Source organism: Myotis brandtii, unplaced genomic scaffold, assembly GCF_000412655.1.
Source record: "Myotis brandtii unplaced genomic scaffold, ASM41265v1 scaffold332, whole genome shotgun sequence".
Lineage (NCBI taxonomy): Eukaryota > Metazoa > Chordata > Mammalia > Chiroptera > Vespertilionidae > Myotis > Myotis brandtii.
In genome coordinates, this window is record NW_005362797.1 from 2021613 (window position 1) to 2040256 (window position 18644).

At 43.0% G+C, this 18644-nt stretch overlaps 1 protein-coding gene across 1 annotated transcript in view; it reads right to left on the reverse strand.

The window, feature by feature from the left end:
- NRDE2 (NRDE-2, necessary for RNA interference, domain containing) overlaps window positions 1-18644 on the reverse strand; it is a 36330-nt gene that overhangs the window by 16486 nt on the left and 1200 nt on the right. Inside the window, exons 2-6 of the mRNA XM_014543674.1 lie at window positions 11550-11658; window positions 10270-10503; window positions 6932-7090; window positions 2319-2769; window positions 1083-1488 (exon numbers count right to left, since the gene is read on the reverse strand). Of these exons, the coding sequence (XP_014399160.1) occupies window positions 1083-1488; window positions 2319-2769; window positions 6932-7090; window positions 10270-10503; window positions 11550-11658 (1359 nt within the window). The remainder of the gene's footprint in view (window positions 1-1082; window positions 1489-2318; window positions 2770-6931; window positions 7091-10269; window positions 10504-11549; window positions 11659-18644) is intronic.

Below are 18644 nucleotides of genomic sequence, written 5' to 3' on the forward strand. Positions count from 1 at the left end.
GGGAACTGGGGGGAGGAGAGGTATGGGGGGGAAAAAGAGGAACAACTGTAATAATCTGAACAATGCAGATTTAATTTTAAAAAAATAAAAAAAAAGAAGTTCACTGTAATAGCAGGGTTTTGACCCAATAACTGCCTGCGGTGTGCTAGACACTGAGCTAGACTCACCATATACAGTATTTTCACCATATAACCCTGTAAGCAGGTAGCATACTATCGTTGCTGAGGGAGAAACAAGAGCTTAAACAGGTTAAGGAACTTATCCAAGGTCATACCAGAACCACTGAAGGGCAAGCCCAGGATTCAAGTCAAGAGCAACATTCTCTAGCTCCTGCATAACATGCTGCCTCTGATATGTCACCACTGGACAAATTTATATTCTAGGCTCCTTTGGGACACAACAAAAAGGCTAACCATATAATACCAGTAACATCTAAACGGATGCAAAGATTTCCAGTCAGTGAGGACATCCCACAAGCATTACTGCCCGAAACCCTAAGACTGGAGGTGATGAGCAGCACAGGTACCTCAACAGACCAGGCCGTTGGCAGCCAAAGTCATGAGTGTTGACTGTGCCTCCCTGGTTAGTAACCAGAGAAGCTGGAACTTCTAGGCCAGGGATAATTTCCTAACTCTACTGTCTCTAATGCCCTCCCCACCACCAAGAAGCTGGAGGGGGAAGAATCCATCATGGTCAAAAGGAGTCATAATAGTTTTTTTCTTGATTAATCAATTTTATCAATGTATCAATCAGGTTTATCAACTTCGACTCTTCTAAAATAAATCAAAATAAATCTTCATTTTCAATTAAAGTCAAAAGCATTATTCCCTGCCCAACAGGTGTGGCTCAGTGGTTGAACACTGACCCACGAACCAGGAGGTCACGGTTCAATTCCCAGTGAGGGCCCCTGCTCAGGTTGTGGGCTCAATCCCCAGTAGGAGGCATGCAGGAGGCAGCCAATCAACGATTCTCTCATCATTGATGTTTCCATTTCTCCCTCCCTCTCCTTTAATTAAAAAAAAAAAGGGGGGGGGGCAGCATCATTCCTCCCACGTAAATGGATCTGGTCACCATCTCCTTACCAAACATGGCCTCCTCGGTGCCAGGCAGCTCAGGGTGAGACAAGATGCTGCCATCCTTCACAGCAGACAATGTACTCAAGCATTTCCCATAAAGGCTGTGAATTTTTGATATTGAAAAGGTGCTGAACTGGCTCTGGCAAAACAAAAGGTATTTCTGCCAAAGGGCTGTATTGTTGGGGTGTAGGAATATCAGCTTCTGCCACTCTTTGACCAGCGTGGCGGGCTCCCAGAACTCCGTGCAGAGCTTCAGCTTGGCGAGTTTCAGGTCCACGCTGCTCGGGTTGCTGTCGATGGCCCGCTCCAGAATGGCCAGCTTCTTCTCCAGGATGAGCTTCAGGGACCGCTTCCGCTTCTCCTGCTCGCCTTCCTCGATGGCATACAGGCCAGGGCTCCGCATGACCTCGTCCTCAACAACAAAAACACCCATTTACAAATGCACGGGGAACTGCCTCCTCCGGATCCCAGCTGCCCAGCAGCTACTCACAAGCCCGAGGGTTCCTCATCTCTCAAAAGGCTCTGCTATTTGGACTTTGTTGATAACCACAAGTTTATCACAATTTCTCCTAATGGCAGCTCAGTTCCTGGGGTACCTGTGCCACCTCGTATACTGATCTTGTATTTATTTCACCAGACTGACCTGCCTATTGGCATTTAACGCTTAGATTTATGTATCAATAACTAGCATGCAATGCCTTGAAATCCTTTTCTGGAATCAACTTGACCATTAAAACAGTCAAATGAGGGACAAAATATAATTGTATAAGTTGTTCAAAAAAATGTAGGTGGAACTAAGACAACCCATGTATTTTAGAAAGGGCGCACGTAGCCCTAACGAGGTAACTCAACGAGCAGCCCTTCTCTCCACATTCTGCGCTCTCCGCATGGTCTGTCTGCACTTCCCCAAGGCCTCCCCCTCCTGGTGAGCATCCACTCTTCCCTCTAGATTCTGCTCAGATTCCACCTTCTCTTGGAAACCCTTTCTTACTCTCTATGGCAAGTCACTCCCTCATTCCATCCCCGAATTACACATGAAGGCATTTATCTCCCCAGATGCATGGTTCTTCACACGCCAGTCTTCTCCCTGCACTCTGGGCACGCTCAGGGCAAGGGCTATAGTGTAATCATCTTTATATGCCCAGTGCCTGGGTTCCTCCTGGGAGCTCACAAAGCACATCGCTTTGCCAACATGAGCACTGCCATGCTATGTGAGGTAGGAGGGGGGACGGTGATGCTTACCTGAAAAGCAACGAACGCCATCCACAGCTGAGTATCCCGAGGATTCTCCCGCACCCTCCGGTTGAACTCCTCCACCCTGGCCTTGAGAAGCATGTCCTCACGGTCTGGCTGTGAGTCTGGCTGCTTGGATTCCTGCTCTGAAGGACCTTGTCCCTGTAACCACTGGGTGGTGGATTGATCATAAATCCCCAGAGGGTTCAACCAGGTTGTAACAGGAGGAGCCACATCGTCCGAGTCCTTCACTGGGATGAAGGAGACGGGCGCAGACGAGGGAGGGTCAGTTTGACTGCTCACGGCAACGCCGTCAGCGTTCATCAGCCCCACGTTCTTCTTCGTGAAATAGCGCTCGACATGCTTGTGCGCACGCTTCTTTCCCGTGGAAGCCCCCTCCCAGGATATGCACTGCTTCTTAGGGTTAATGCCAAGGCAGGAGTCTCCTTTCCTCTTGTATCTTAAGTATGAAAAAGAGAAACAGTTATTGAGGAAATATGTGCACTAACTCTGAATGGGTGAAGGCTCATCACACTTAAAACTCTTGCTATGCAAGTTAAATGCATATATGCAAATTCACCTTACCTTCAAACTGTCTCTACTGAGGAAAATAGGAGGATTAGCAGTGAACTTTTTCTGCCCATTTAACTTATTCCCCTAACACTTCAAGTCTTCGTTGACGTCTCACGAATTTGAGCTCATGCCTGCCTCCTGGATGTTGGTAATTTACACTTCCCTGGAGCTTTGTAGTTCAAGTCCTGTCACCTACATTATGTCGTTTGATCACAATCACAGGCGACAGGCAAGGCAGGAACCATCATCCCCTCCTTACTGTTCCTAAATAAGGACACTGAGACCTCAGGCGACACCAAGTCATCCGTCTCCTTTCCCTCAGTGTGGTCCTGTGTCCCTACTTAAAAAGATAACATATAGGTCTAAGATTCTTTTTTAATCCTGAAACTAAGTGTGTCAAATAAAATTACATCTGGCTATTTTCTCCTCGGGAGGAAAGGAGGCTGGGTTCTGAAACGCTTTTATGGAACGTGTAGGCGTCCCCAGAGTTAGGAACACATGACTACCGACTAGCTGCACGAAAGCTCAGGAAAACTGTGCGCTTCTCCGTATACATGTTATATAAACAACCCAATTTAAAAATGGGCAAAAGATCTGAACAGAACTCATAAAAGAAGACATGAACGGCCAATAAGCACATGAAAAAAGTGTTGGACATCATGAGTCATCAAGGAAATGCAAATTAAAACCACAAAGAGATAGGCCACATACCCATCAAAACAGCCAACATTCAAAAGACTGGCAATACCAAATGTTGGTGAGTAACCTGCTGGGTAACCAGGACCCCATGTGCTGTCGATGGGAATATACACTCGTACAAGCACTTTGGGAAAAGGTCCGGCAGTTTCTTTAGAAAACTAAGTATAGACCTACCCTATGACCCAGTAATTCTATTCCTAGGTATTTACCCAAGAAAAAGGAAACCACGTGTCTACACAAATACTTGTGCACAAATCTTCTCATAAGCTTATTCACAACAGCCAAATACTGGAGGGAGTCCAGGTGTCTGCCAACTGAAGAATGAAGAAACGAACGGTGGTAAATGCCACAACACGGATGAAGCTCAAAACCATTTCGCTGAGTGGAAGGAGCCAGACACAAAGGAGTACACACTATCTGATTCCACTGAATATGAAATTCTAGAAGAGACCAAGCTAACTGATAGGAAAAAATTAGAACGGTGACGGCCTCGGGGGAGGTGGGGTGTGAACTGACTGGAAAGGAGCCTGAGGAAACTGTCGGGGTCACAGTGATGTTCTCTACTTTCACAGAGGTCTGGGTTATCCAGGTGCATCCCTCTGTCACACTCAGCAAATGAAGATCTGTGTATTACAATATATGCAAATTTAAAATCCAAAGAGAAATAAATGAAACAAATCTTGGACTGTAGTTAATGATATCTATGCTGAAGTATTTAGGGGGTAGTATATTGATGTTGGCAATTTACTTTGAAATGCATCAAAAACTAATATGGGTTGATGGATGAATGGACAGATATATGATAAGGCAAATATAATAAAACTAGAGGCCCAGTGCACAGGATTTGTGCACTGGTGGGGATTGGCCCACTGTGGGAGCAGCTGCTCATCCTGGTCAGCCAAACGGTTGTGGACCTGCCCTGTGAGGGAGCTCCTGCATTGAGTGTCTGCCCCCTGGTGGCCAGTGCACATCATAGCAACCCGTCATTCTGCCGTTTGGTTGATTTGCATATTAGGCTTTTATTATATAGGACTAGAGGCCAGGTGCATGAAAATGTGCACAGGTAGGGTCCCTAGGCCTGCCCAGCGATCAGGGCTGATCAGGTTCCCTGCCTCCCCGCCTCCTCCTTCCCTCGCAGCCCATGACGCCACCCTCGCTCCCTCAGCACCCCACCGCTGAGGAACACTTGCCATGTTCCACACCGCTCCCTGGTGGTTAGCGCCACCACCCTCGCTCCCTCAGCACCCCACCGCCGCCACTGGTCACTTGCCATGTTCCACACCGCTCCCTGGTGGTTAGCGCATGTCATAGCAAGCAACCAAGCTCCCGGTCTCCCAGTTGAACTCCCAAGGGGACAATTTGCATATTAGCCTTTTATTATATAGGATAAGATGGTAGAATGTAGGGGGCAGGTATATGAGTGTTCACTGTAAAATCCTCCCAACTTCGCTGTATTTTTTTACATTTTCATAATAAAGTGCCAAGGGGAGAATAGGCAGGAGCCCTCTGCCATCTTCTAGCAACTCCCAACTCCCGGGAGCTCTGCCCCCACCCCCTGTGGCTGAGCCAGCACCTCACTGGCTCCCCACTGGCAACAGGTACCCGAGAAGCTCTCTGCTTGCCTGTGCTCCCTCGCTGCCCAGGTGCAGTGAGTCCACTTTGGGGGAAGAGTGTCTCACACACACGTACGAGCTGTCTCTCAAACCCTTCTCTTCATCCTCTCCCCAGCTTCTCCTAGATTATCTCCAAAGAACCTCTCTCCGTTCCATTTATGAGTTAAAAACAACTTTAACAACAGGGTGAGGAGATAAAATAGTGCTACAATTGCTTTAAATGAGCCTATCATTCCCTAAGGAACAAATTTCAAGTAAAAAACTAGTTTTTTTCTCCTTAATTACTATTTTATTTTCAACAAAAATGAATATATTTTCACTAGAAATTCATATATCCAAAACAGGTTTACTGAGTTTTCTGAATTTAAAACTGCATTTTGTAAAACTAATTTTAATAGCTGCATTTCATAAAAAATTAGATGAAAATGATAAAGGAGAAAAAATAATATTACTGGTCCATATTTTTAAGCATCTTCTTTCAGATATGTGGGTATGTATAGATTTATATGTATATATACACAACCCATATTAAAATAGTTATATAGCTTCAGACTTTTCTTCCTATTTTTTAAGTATTTTCCCACACTATTAGTCTTAATATATGTAATTTTTATTGGCTTTGAACTGGTCCATTTAGAGGGGTATGCCATAGTTTATTTAACAATTTCCCGGACATTTAGGTTGTAGCCAATTTATCATTTGTCAGAGAATCTTATTAACTGGACAGGACCTCTTGGCCTTATATCCCATGATTCTCTACCTTCTCTTTTGATCACCTGTGAGCTGTTTGGGAACAGAGATTGTACATTATTGTTCTTTATGTTCCCAACAGTGTCTCACAAAGCACTAAGTACCTAAAAGGTTTAATAAGTATTCAAATATTTTTTATTAACAGATTAGAGGAGAAAAGCTTAAACTCATTACTGAAGCAAGTATCATCACCTAGTTTTATGATTACCTAGTGATGTACGCTGAAAACATTTTGGAAAAGTCATTACCATTTAAGGTCATTTTTAAAATGGGAGTGGGGGATGGATAAATAAAAGGCTTTTGCAACTTTTTAAAATGGCATATAGGTTAGATCAGTGGTTCTCAACCTTCCTAATGCCGCGACCCTTTAATACAGTTCCTCATGTTGTGGTGACCCCCAACCATAAAATTATTTTCGTTGCTACTTCATAACTGTAATTTTGCTACTGTTATGAATCGTAATGTAAATATCTGATATGCAGGATGTATTTTCATTGTTACAAATTGAACATAATTAAAGCATAGTGATTAATCACAAAAACAATATGTAATTATATATGTGTTTTCCGATGGTCTTAGGCGACCCCTGTGAAAGGGTCATTCCACCCCCAAGGGGGTCGCGACCCACAGGTTGAGAACCGCTGGGTTAGATCAAATGGTTTCCAGATATTTTGTCACAATTATTTCACGGTATTTTTAGATTCATTCATGCAACAAATACTTACTGAACACCTATTAGGCCAGGCACTGTTCCCCAAGCACCATGGATAAATACGATTAATCCGACCTGGATTCTGACCTCAAGTTTTAAGTTTTCATTTTAGAACGTAAGATAAGATACGCCTAAAGAACTTAGCAATGGACAAAAACCCAACAGAATCTACAAGAGGATGGGTGTGACCGGCCCACCAGAGACAGCGCTGAGAGAGTTCAGGAGAGAGAAGTGACTTCCCACCAGAGAAAGTCAGGAAAAGATAGGATGGGTACCTGGCTATATCTCCTCGGTAGAGAGACTTATACTCCCAGTTTGCAGGGTCGGGTTTCTTATCTGTTCTGAAGGTTTCTCCTGTCAGAGCCTGGATGTCCTCAAGCCAAACACAGCGGGGCCCAGCAGCAGCAGCAGCAGCAGCAGCATTCTTTTCTTGGCTATGGGACAAGGGAAGGTGAAGAAGAAAAAGGGAGAGGCACTTAGCAACCTTCCATTAACATTTCACATTTGCAGCAACGTGGAAGTTACACATTTCAAACTCCACACGGCATCAAGGGAACTAGGTACCCAAAATGCGTACATGCCATACAGACGAGAAGAGGACGCCTGCTGCAAAAGCAGGTTTAAAATAGAAAGCAAACCTGTCAACACTAAGTGGCACTTTCCCAGAAAACAAGTCATCTCAGAAACTAACCTGAGGGGTAAGGAGGTGTTCTTTTCCAAGTATTCCATTTAAATTTCTGTAACCTGAATGTCAAATATATTCATAAACAAGCGATTTTTCGTTAAGAAAAGAAAAAAGGTGGGCGGCTCTTACTTTACCTTATTTGAAAGTGCTCAGGTTATTTATTCCAACCCTAAACTCAACAATAACAACAAAGGCCACAGTTGTGAATAGTTCCGCCTCAGATGTCACTTGGGATAAGTCTAAGTCTTGCTTTTCTGTCCTGGGCTCTGAGCACGGCTTTGCCTGCATGGACCGACCTCCTACATGAAGGGCAGAGAGCGCCCGCTGTAAGACAAGACCCTGATTTATCCCTCTGAACCGATCTGTGAGCTGGCAGACTTTCAGCTCAGATACCAATGGAACCACTTCCCTAGGAGTCAAGTGAGAGGCGGGGAGGATTTTCTGGCATCTCACACCTTTCCTCCTCTAAAGAAAATCAGTTCATGATGTTGCTGACCTCTTGCATGAAGGGCAGAGAGCGCCCGCTGTAAGACAAGACCCTGATTTATCCCTCTGAACCGATCTGTGAGCTGGCAGACTTTCAGCTCAGATACCAATGGAACCACTTCCCTAGGAGTCAAGTGAGAGGCGGGGAGGATTTTCTGGCATCTCACACCTTTCCTCCTCTAAAGAAAATCAGTTCATGATGTTGCTGACAGATGCTGCCAAAGGTCACAACAGCCATTAACTGTTGTCCCACCTGCTTTTTAGCTCTCCCAGACAGAAATGAGGATTCTGGAGGCTTCTAAATCATTCTTGGCTGGGAATACAAGAGAATGGTATTTCAGGGACACAAAGTAGCAATTCAATAAATATCTGTTAAATGACGTGTCTCTGGTTAACAGGGTGATGGTAACACATCCCCCTTCAGAAACACTGTGGAGGGGTTTCTGTCAATGAAAACCATACGGGTCAGGCAAAGGGAGGGAAAGAGACTGATGCATTCCAGAAAGAAAGAGAAAGCCAACTGGGGGTAAAACAAAAAATAAAAGGAAGGGCCAGCGGCAGACCATCCCTGGGGAGTGAACAAGCCCTTATCCCTCCCCTGCTGAGTATTCAGGTCAGGAAGCAGGATGTGGTCTGGGCTGTGCGCAGGGAGGAATCTGCCTCCCACCTGAAGGTGAGAAAGAAGTCATCCCAGGAAACAAAGGTCAAGTAGAAGCTATAGCCTCTAGGGAAGTCGTCCCTTGATCTAGAGACCCACATGGTGTATTACCCCCCATGAATCCACTTTACTGACATCACAGAAAGACTCAGAACTCACTAATCAATATGGAAACAAACAATTCTTCCACAAAGAGACTACAGACATTCATACTAAGAACGTAAAACAGGACAAAAACATTTTATTTTTATCTTATTGGGGATATTCTGCAAAACATCAACAAATTTAAAAATGCTGTCTGGGTCATAAAACTATCAGGAGGCTGCAAAGATCACCTCTGTCGTGGTTAAGCACAGGCTGCAAACAACTATCTTTCCAGTTCGAATGGTGGTTCCTGTGTGTGTTCAGGAAATCCTTTGAAGCTTTTCTGCCTCGGCTATAAAAAGGGACAGGTAGCTAACAGTGAATTTTCAGACGCTATAACGATTAATATATTTTTCTTTGGAGACATGCCAAAAAAGCAAGAATATCAATAATATACTCACTCGTTCACTTAACAAAAATGCATTCGGCGTATGTATTACTATGTATCAAGCCCTGTGCCAAGGCTGGGAGGAACAATGGTCAGCAAGGGGGGCCTGGCTCCTGCCCACAGAAATTCCGACCTTTTTGCTTGACCCCTTTATTTATCCTCCGAGAGCAAGTGTGGGTTACAGGGAGAGCGCCTGAAACACATGGGGGGGCTAAATACACCTGGGCTCTGAGCCAGAGGCCAACATGTCCTCCAACACCCATCAGACAACAGGAGGATCCTGAAGACTCCGCCTCTCCAATGGAAACTCTACAGGCCACGTTCCGAACCTGCTCCACACAGAGTTCTCACTGGCATCGTGGGACTTCTGAGCACACAACAAAAGCAAATCACCCCTCGAGAATCGCAGAAATCTTACTAGCACTAAACTTTTAGTATGCCGTGGACGGGTGCTTAACTTTTCTCTCTTCTCGACCGTATGAACAAAGAAAAAAAAAAAGTTAAATAGGGGATAATCATTCAAGTATTTTCACCACATACTCACTGTCCCGCCTCTGGGCAAAGGGCCTCCCTATGAAGGGGGATGTTAGACGAAGCAGAGGAGCAGGGACAGTGAGGACCTACGCTGTGACCGTCTGCAGAAGGACTTGGACAATGCCCTCGAGACAGGCAGCAGCCCAGGATGCACAGCAGTGAAGCCCCCGGAGAGGAAATACTGTGGTCATAGTATTTATACCTTCCACTCAGTGGTTCTAAAAAATGTGAAATAAGAACAGAAGCAACTATTATTTAAGGGCTATAATTAACCTTAACCAAAAGTGTGTGAGGGGGTGCACAGAGGGGTAAAAGTGACTAAAAGGAAGATACAGCACAATGAGACGATGTTTCTCTTATTCTTGATAAATGTGGAGCCAACGGCCCCTTCGAGTGAACTAGCCCAGACGTCCACCGTGTGCACATTTGCCATCTTTCAAAACTCCCAAGGATTTTTTTTTGTCTAAATCAGATTTTGACATAATCATTACCATGCCTAACATTTCTCAAACAAAATCATGACCCTGATTTGTTAAAAAATTTTCTTTATGTTGACAAGGTGGTAGAACTATTTTTTCCCCAGCTTTGTTGAGATATTTTTTTACTTTGTTTGACTGAGTAGGGTTAAATAATCATTTAACTGCTTAAGTTATGGCAGCAATTGGGGGAGAAAAATTAAAGATTTAGAAGATCACAGGTGTTGAGGCAGGACACCTACCTCAGTGTCTCCGGTCCTCTGTTCCCGCCTCTGAGGCCTCTGGGGGATTTGTCCTTTTCAGAGTCAGTGTCCGGCTCGGACCCACTGCTACTGGACTGCCCGCGTTTTCTCTTGGTTTTCTTGTGGTGCTGATGCTTCCTCTTCTTCTTTTTCTCCTTCTTCTTTTTCCTGCTTGCTTGTCTGAGGTTTCTGTTGGAGTCACTTTCATCTGATAGCTCTGATTTCAGAGGACTCCTGTTTGGGAAAATCCACATTAGACTTTTTAGAAGAGAATAAGGGGAAATAATATGTAAATAAGTAACCAAATAAACAAGTATATAAAAGGACATTCTTGCCGAAACCGGTTTGGCTCAGTGGATAGAGCGTCGGCTTTCGGATTGAAAGGTTCCAGGTTCGATTCCGGTCAAGGGCATGTACCTGGGTTTCGGGCACATCCCTAGTAGGAGATGTGCAGGAGGCAGCTGATCGACGATGTTTCTTCATCGATGTTTCTAACTCTCTATCTCTCTCCCTTCCTCTCTGTAAAAAATCAATAAAATATATTTAAAAATAAAAATAAAAAGACATTCTAAAAGTGCTCACACAGACTTACTATTTGCCCATATATCATAAAATATCTTCCTGGATCACAACTCACCTTAAAATAAAAGTTGGCCCAAGAAACCAGAAACACCAATCAGAAAGGATATATGCACCCATATGTTCATAGCAGCACAATTCACCATAGCTAAGATGTCTCCCTTTCTCTCTGAACCTCCCATGCATGCGGGGTCTCTTCCTCTCTCCTGTATGTGGGGTTCCCGTGCACACGATATTAAATTCTATTTTCTTTTGTCAATCTACCTCCTGTTGAAATATTATTTTGCCAGCCAAAAAGAACCAGAGGAAAGTAAGGAAAAACTTCCCCCTTCCCCACATTATATTACGCAAGCGCCTTCTATTTTTACAAAAATGTTGAAAATGTAACTGAAGAAATAGCTGAATTCTGTTTATCAATATTCTAAAGGTTACTAATGAGGTTAGTAAATAAGAGTCACAGTGATGCCATTTCCCTCATGGGCTAATTACTGGCAGTCACTGTGTCACGCAGTTGCCACCGCAATGCAAAGGGGGAAAGGAATAAGAGTGAGGTAAGGGAAAATAGTCAAAGGTCGCCTCATTACTCTCAGTGAGAGCTTTGCTTAGCTCTTCTGTCACAGGGTTTTCTAAGGAGGCTCATTCAGGCTAAGCCACGGGTGGTCACCGACAAAGACTCAAACTCCATCCCCCAAAAGTACTACCTCGTCAGTGGTGACCCTTCAGAAACAAGAGCTGCGGCCTCTTCAGTTTGTTGGCTCAGAGTTGTGACGGTTTCAACACAAAAGCTTGGGTTGCTCAGCCAATCTAATTCTGCACACGCAAAAGAGAGAAAAGACCAATGAAACAAGCTCAGTATGATTTCTAAGGCAGGAAATCCATCTTACCAGCTCACATCCTCATTCACAGCCAATGTCAGCCAAACATTTAGAACAGTCCACAGAAGCGGAAGGTAATCCATGAAATTTTTATTTCACAGGGCATGGGGCTGAAATCCTCTGTGATACGAGGCTGCGGCTTAAGCAAAAGCCATGTAACAAGTGTGGCCTGAAAGGCAACCAGGCTTTATGCATTCCATCCACTCTACTGAGCAGGAAGGCCTCGTAAGCATTGGTTTTTAATGACCTCAAGTTTGATCTAGGCAATTCCAAAAAGTTAAAAAATCAAGTCATGCATAAATGCCTGCCATACTTACCATTATCAAAGAAGAGTAAGACTCTTTTCTTTAAAAGAATATTCTAATGTTCTATCTGAGTTAACATAAACCTGTCCTTATAACAAACACTCCTCTGAAAATAGAAACACAAGGGTGGCTCAGTTGGTTGGCGTATCATCCATCCCATATACCAAAAAGTTGTGGGTTTGGTCCCCAGTCAGGGTGCATATGAGAGGCAACTGATCAGGTGAAGATTTAAAAACACACACACACACAAGGTGTCAACTTTTCTAACTAAAGTTAAAATGATGTAAGATACTAACAATGACTGCCCTGGCCAGTGTGGCTCAGTTGGCTGGAGTGTCATCCCATGCACCAAAAAGTGGCGAGTTCAATTCCCAGTAGGGCCAGTGCGGGAGGCAATAACTTTTAGGTGTCTCAGCTATGAAGGAAAGTAAGAAAATCATAGGTCGGGAGAAGGAAGGGGGCCCAACAAGGGGTTTATATTTGTCCTACTTTGTTTTAGGATGGGTGGTCAGGGCATATTCTTAGGCTGAGAAGATGGGTGCAGTTAGAATAGAAAAGGGTAATTAGATTTTTAACAGTTGTACTGGCATATAATTTATATACCATAAGGTTTAACCTTATAAAATGTACAATTCAGTGGGATTTAGAATATTTAGAATATGGTGTAATATCACTATAAAATAATTTTAGGACATTTTCATCATCCCAAAAGAAACCCCATACCTGTTAACAGTTACTCTCCACCACCCACCTCCGACTCTCCCACCCCAACTCCAGTCCTAGGTAACCACTTACCATTTTTCTCTACATACTTGCCTATTTTGGACTTTTAATATAAACAAGATCATACAACACATGGTCTTTTGTAACTGGCTTCTCTCACTTCACATGTTTTCAAGATTCATCCATGCTATAGCATGTATCACTACTTTATTCCTTTTTATTGCCGGATAATATTTTATGGATTATGCCACATTTTACCTATTCATCAGTTAATGGATACTTGGGTTGTTTCCACTTTGGGGCTATGACGAATATCGCTGCCATAAACATTCATGTGCAGGTTTTTATATGAACGCATGTTTTCATTTCTCCTGGGCTGATGTCTAGGAGCAGAATTGCTAGGTAACTCATGCTTGGCATTATGAGGAACTGCCAGGCTGTTTTCCAAACTGGCTGCACCATTTTACATTCCCACTAACAATGTATGAGGATTCCAATTTCTCCACATCCTTGCCAACTTGCTGCTATCTTTTATATTACAGTCATCTGAGTGGTGTGATATTTTCTCATTGTAGTTTTGATTTCCATTTCCCTGATGATTACTGATATTGAGCAACTTTTCATGTGTTCACTGCCATTCATACTGGACTAGAAATAGCTATTCATTGCCCATTTCTTAATTGGATTGCCTTTTTATTGAGTTATAAGAGTTCTTTACATATTTTGTATTCTAGTCCCTGGTGACAAGTATTTTGTTTTCTTCACTGCTATACCCCAGCACTGGACCCAGTGCCTGGCATACAGTAGTAGGAGTTTAATAAATATTTGTGAAAAACAGGAAAGGAAGGAAGGAAAATTCCTCAGGAGGAGAGGTACGTTAAAAAGCACAGGAAAGGGGGAAAGAAGAGAGGGATTCTAATTACGTGCCTACAGTAGACCAAGCATCAGGGTAAGCACCGTACATCTTTATCTGTTAATCCTCTGTGGGATGATGATCTCCGCTATATAGCAGAGGAAACTACGGCTCAAAGGGACTGTCATTTATAAAGTCAGACCCAGTAAGTGCTAAACAACCGGGCACACAATCTTTTTTCTACTGTCTCCTTGTTCCTTCTGAGGTTGGTTCCCTTCCCTTGGGCCTAATTCCCGGCAAGAGGCATATGAAAATAGTTCCTGTTGCTTGCTGAGATGACAAGTATTTCCACAACAACTGGATTCTAGAGTGAACAGAGGGAAAGAAAAGCGGGGAGAGATGGAAAAAACATGCAAGGAGAGGTGCTCTCGAATAATTCCAGTGTATTTTTACATAAAGATTCTAGATGGTGACAACAGCTTGGAGGAAAGGTAAATAAATACAATGTCAAAAACCACAGTGTGCCTCTCCAAAGTCCTTCAGAAGGTACAAGAAGGAGTTTTTAAGGGTGCAATTAAGGCATATAGGATCATGGGGGCGGGGGGAGAGTGGGGAGAGAGAGAGTATAAAGAACTAACAACTGGCCCTAACTGGTTTGGCTCAGTGGATAGAGCGTCGGCCTGTGGACTCAGGGGTCCCGGGTTCGATTCCGGTCAAGGGCATGTACCTAGGTTGCGGGCACATCCCCAGTGGGGAGGTGTGCAGGAGGCAGCTGATCAATGTTTCTCTCTCATCGATGTTTCTAACTCTATCCCTCTCCCTTCCTCTCTGTAAAGAATCAATAAAATATATTAAAAAAAAAAAAAAAGAACTAACAACTCTTGGGTTTTGAACTCAAATAATCACTGGCCCTCTGTGTGACCTTCATTTCAAATGATCTTTTGTCAGTGTAAACCAAGCATGTCAAACTCATGGCCCGCGGGCCGTATGTGGCCCACTATGAATATTTTTGCGGCCCAGCCAATATAACGGTATGTAAGAATCATTTTAATAAAAATTCCATAACTTAATTTTTACAATATCCTGTTATACATAATTATTAATAACAAACTACAACGTTCGCTAATGACTGATTACTAGAATCATGTTGCATTCATTTCCCTTACGCACCTTACGCGCAGGCGCACCATTTCTCTCCACTAATACTAGCAGCGAATATTTTAGCAGCTGAGTGCCACGTCATTGGTCTTGGACTGACTTGTTTGGTGTGCGCAACAGGAAGTATTTCGCTTTTGGAGAACAAGAAAAACAGGTTTATTTGCCTTACGCTTATTAATTTGTGCAGTTATTCAGTGTCTGGTAATGTTCAAGAAAAAATATTAATTTTTATTAAAATGTTCTATTATTTTATGTTAACGATGACTCATTTATTTCAGCCCTTTGTATTCACATGTCTCTATCGAAATAAACCTACGTTCCATGAAAATTGAAGCTCTTGTTTTTTGCGGCCACATAAACTTAAACCTTGTTTATTTGGCCTGTGTTAGCCTTTGAGTTTGACATGCTTGTTCTAAACTAAAGGTCAACAACTCACACCCCTATAGGGTCCAGGTTAGTAACAATTACTGTGACACTATAGGGAGTGACAACAGAAAAAAGACAAAACAAAAATATTTTGCCAGCCAAACAAATACACCAACTGGTTTCCAGCTTCCCTCTTCCTCCTCCAACTCCTTTCTTCCCAAACTAAAAGCAACATGAGGGCAGAAGCCATAACCACTCACTCCTGTATTCCCAACTCCCAGCACAAAGTAACTGGACTCATAAATATTTGTCCTATAATGAATGAATAAAGATCTGAACCATATCTTTTCATCTTTGTATCCCAGCACCTAATTTACTGAACAAATGGAAGAGATTTTAAAAAGTATGCCATTAGGTAGGTATAAAGTACAACTATTATAACTCTTCTAGACTTCACTGTAAATAGAGATTTAATAATTTAAAGAATAGAGTATTGAATATTTACTATGTGCCAGGCACAGTTGTCGGCTTTGGGGGGTACAGTGGTGAACAAGATAGCTCAGGCCTCTGCTCCTATAGTGCTTATACTTAATCATAACCTTATTCTTATCATAAATTCTGAATCACAACTGGATAAAGTATCCAATTCTATATCCATTCCCCATCCTATTATAACCAAATAGCATTGATTACTAGTTTGTTTAAGTGAACTCAGGTGAAGGCCACACCTCCAGGGATGGTAATTCAAAAGACATTTCTAGGGCTCATTGCATAAATAAATTAGCATATGTATTAAGGAAGGGGTTCCTTTAAAAAGAATGAGTCAAGCTCTTCATTTTGATCAAAACCCTTACTTTGTGACAAAGAATCTGACAGCACAAACATTCCTACAAAAAGCACCAGAAAACGTGGCTCAAAACTACACTTAAAAATGGTGAGCCCTGGCTGGTTTGGCTAGAGCGTCGGCCTCTGCACTGATGGGTCCCAGGTTCGATTCCGGTCAGAGGCGCATGCCCGGTGGGGGGTGTGCATGAGGCAGCCAATCAATGATTCTCTCTCATCATTGATGTTTCTATCTCTCTCCCTCTCCTTTCCTCTCTGAAATCAATAAAAATGGTGATTAATGAGAACCTAGGCAAAGTCAGCTCTTGCATGAAGTAAACCTACAATTTGAAAACACCCAGACCCACAGATAATGTATAAACAACCAAAACCAGAGCATGTTAATATCATAGTGTGGTTTCTAACACAAGTTCTGGAGTCAGAAGAACCTGTGTTCAAATACTGGCTTTATTATTTATTAGTTGTACAACACTGAATAAAATAATCTGAGTCTCTTTCATTCAGCACTTTTTTTTACTGAGAGCCAGGCACTGTTCTAGATGCTAGGAATGCAAAACCAATAGGACAAACCCAACATGACCCTCAGGGAGCTGACACACTGGCAGTCATTGTATGCAATGGGACAAACGCCAAAATAGAGAAAACACCCAGCATAAAATCAGAGCACATACTTAGGTCCCCTCATTCAAATTAGATATGGATCAGAGAAGGCTGCCTGGAAGAGCATCTCATTTAAGACCTAAAGCAGCGGTTCTCAACCTGTGGGTCGAGACCCCTTTGGGGGTCGAATGACCCTTTCACAGGGGTCGCCCAAGACCATCAGAAAACACATATATAATTACATATTGTTTTTGTGATTAATCACTATGCTTTAATTATGTTCAATTTGTAACAATGAAAATACATCCTGCATATCAGATATTTACATTACAATTCATAACAGTAGCAAAATTACAGTTATGAAGTAGCAACGAAAATAATTTTATGGTTGGGGGTCACCACAACATGAGGAACTGTATTAAAGGGTCGCGGCATTAGGAAGGTTGAGAACCACTGACCTAAAGGATGAGAAGGACTTAGGAAAATATGCCCCCAAGAAACACCGAGGCAGAGGACGCGGCTTATACTATACTTCGGGTTGTCCCAATAGTGTTGAGGAAAGTTCTTCATAAAATAACTGAGCTAACAAATATGGGAGGGATGCTAAAATTAGAAAATAACCATTTTGTAACCCCAACAAAATAATAGATCTAAGCAATAATCATAAATGGCTGCAAAGATTATTAGGTGAAGACTGACAGTGGAAAGTTTATAAAGGGAGCGTTGCTCTTGTCATTTATCTTAGCCAGTATTTATTGGACATCTCAGTATCCTGCATGGATAATGTTTGTAAAATACTATATTTTAAAAATATAGTGGATGAGTCCGGTTGTCCAGGAACCCACTGATGGATCTTAACATCACTAAGGGAGAGAAAACTAGACAGCAGATCTTCCTGATCTGATTCAACATCGAGTGCAGAGCACCTCCAATGAGCTATTTTCAACTAAAAAAAAAAAAAATGCCTGAATCTAATTAACTCTCTAGATCTAATTACCAGTTTACAGGAAACACTGGGAGAAGCATGTTAAACGACACCAGGAGGATTTGGTGGAAAATATGTATGGGACAAACAATCCAGTTTCCACAACAAATCACAGTGGAAAACGGAGGGGAGGAAGAAACCTTTATATTTAAAAGGCACTGAGAGACATACTCACAAAATGCAACGTTGCAACTTTTTTGGATCCCGACTTAAACAAACAAACTATAAAAGGCCATTTTTGAGACAAGCTGGGAAGTCTGAACATTGACTGACAATGAGATGACATTAATTTCATTGAGTAATACGTTGTTTAAATTTTTAAAAATACAGTACTTTACAAACAACACTTTTACAAACATTATCCATGCAGGATACCCAGACGTCCAATAAGTACTAGTTAAAAGACAAGAGCAACACTCCCCTTATGAACCTTCCACGTCACCCTTCCATAATAAAAGGATAAGCCCTTCGCCTGTTACTCAAGTCACTACCTTCCCTCATCACCAGTCCCAACCATATTTCCCAAGGCTCCTATATTTCCTCTATATTTCCAGACAAACTGGACTATTTGCAGTTCCCTGCACAGGTCTCATGCTCCCCTTCCTGCATGCCTTCGAAGCCTCTGGAATGCCCTTCCACTAACTCTATTTGTCTAAACCCCACCCTCTTGAAGACCCGCCTCTAAAGTTAGCTCCTACATAAAGCCTTATATGAAACTCCCATGAGAAGTCATTATTCCTATAGTTAACGTATCCTATATAATAAAATCCTAATATGCAAATCCACAGGTGGCTATGACACTCACTGACCACCAGGGGGCAGATGCTCAATGCAGGAGCTGCCCCTTGGTGGTCAGTGCGCTCCCACAGGGGGAGCTCTGCTCAGCCAGAAGCCAGGCTCAAGGCTGGAGAGCTCAGCAGCAGTGGCAGGAGCCTCTCCAGCCTCCACTGCAGGCCTCCGGGCAGTAAGGAGCGAGGGGTCCCAGACTGCACAGGCCGGGCTGAGGGACTCCCCGAGTGCACGAATTGCGTGCATCAGGCCTCTAGTGACATCTATAACATCCTGCCTTGTACTGCTATTTCTTTGTT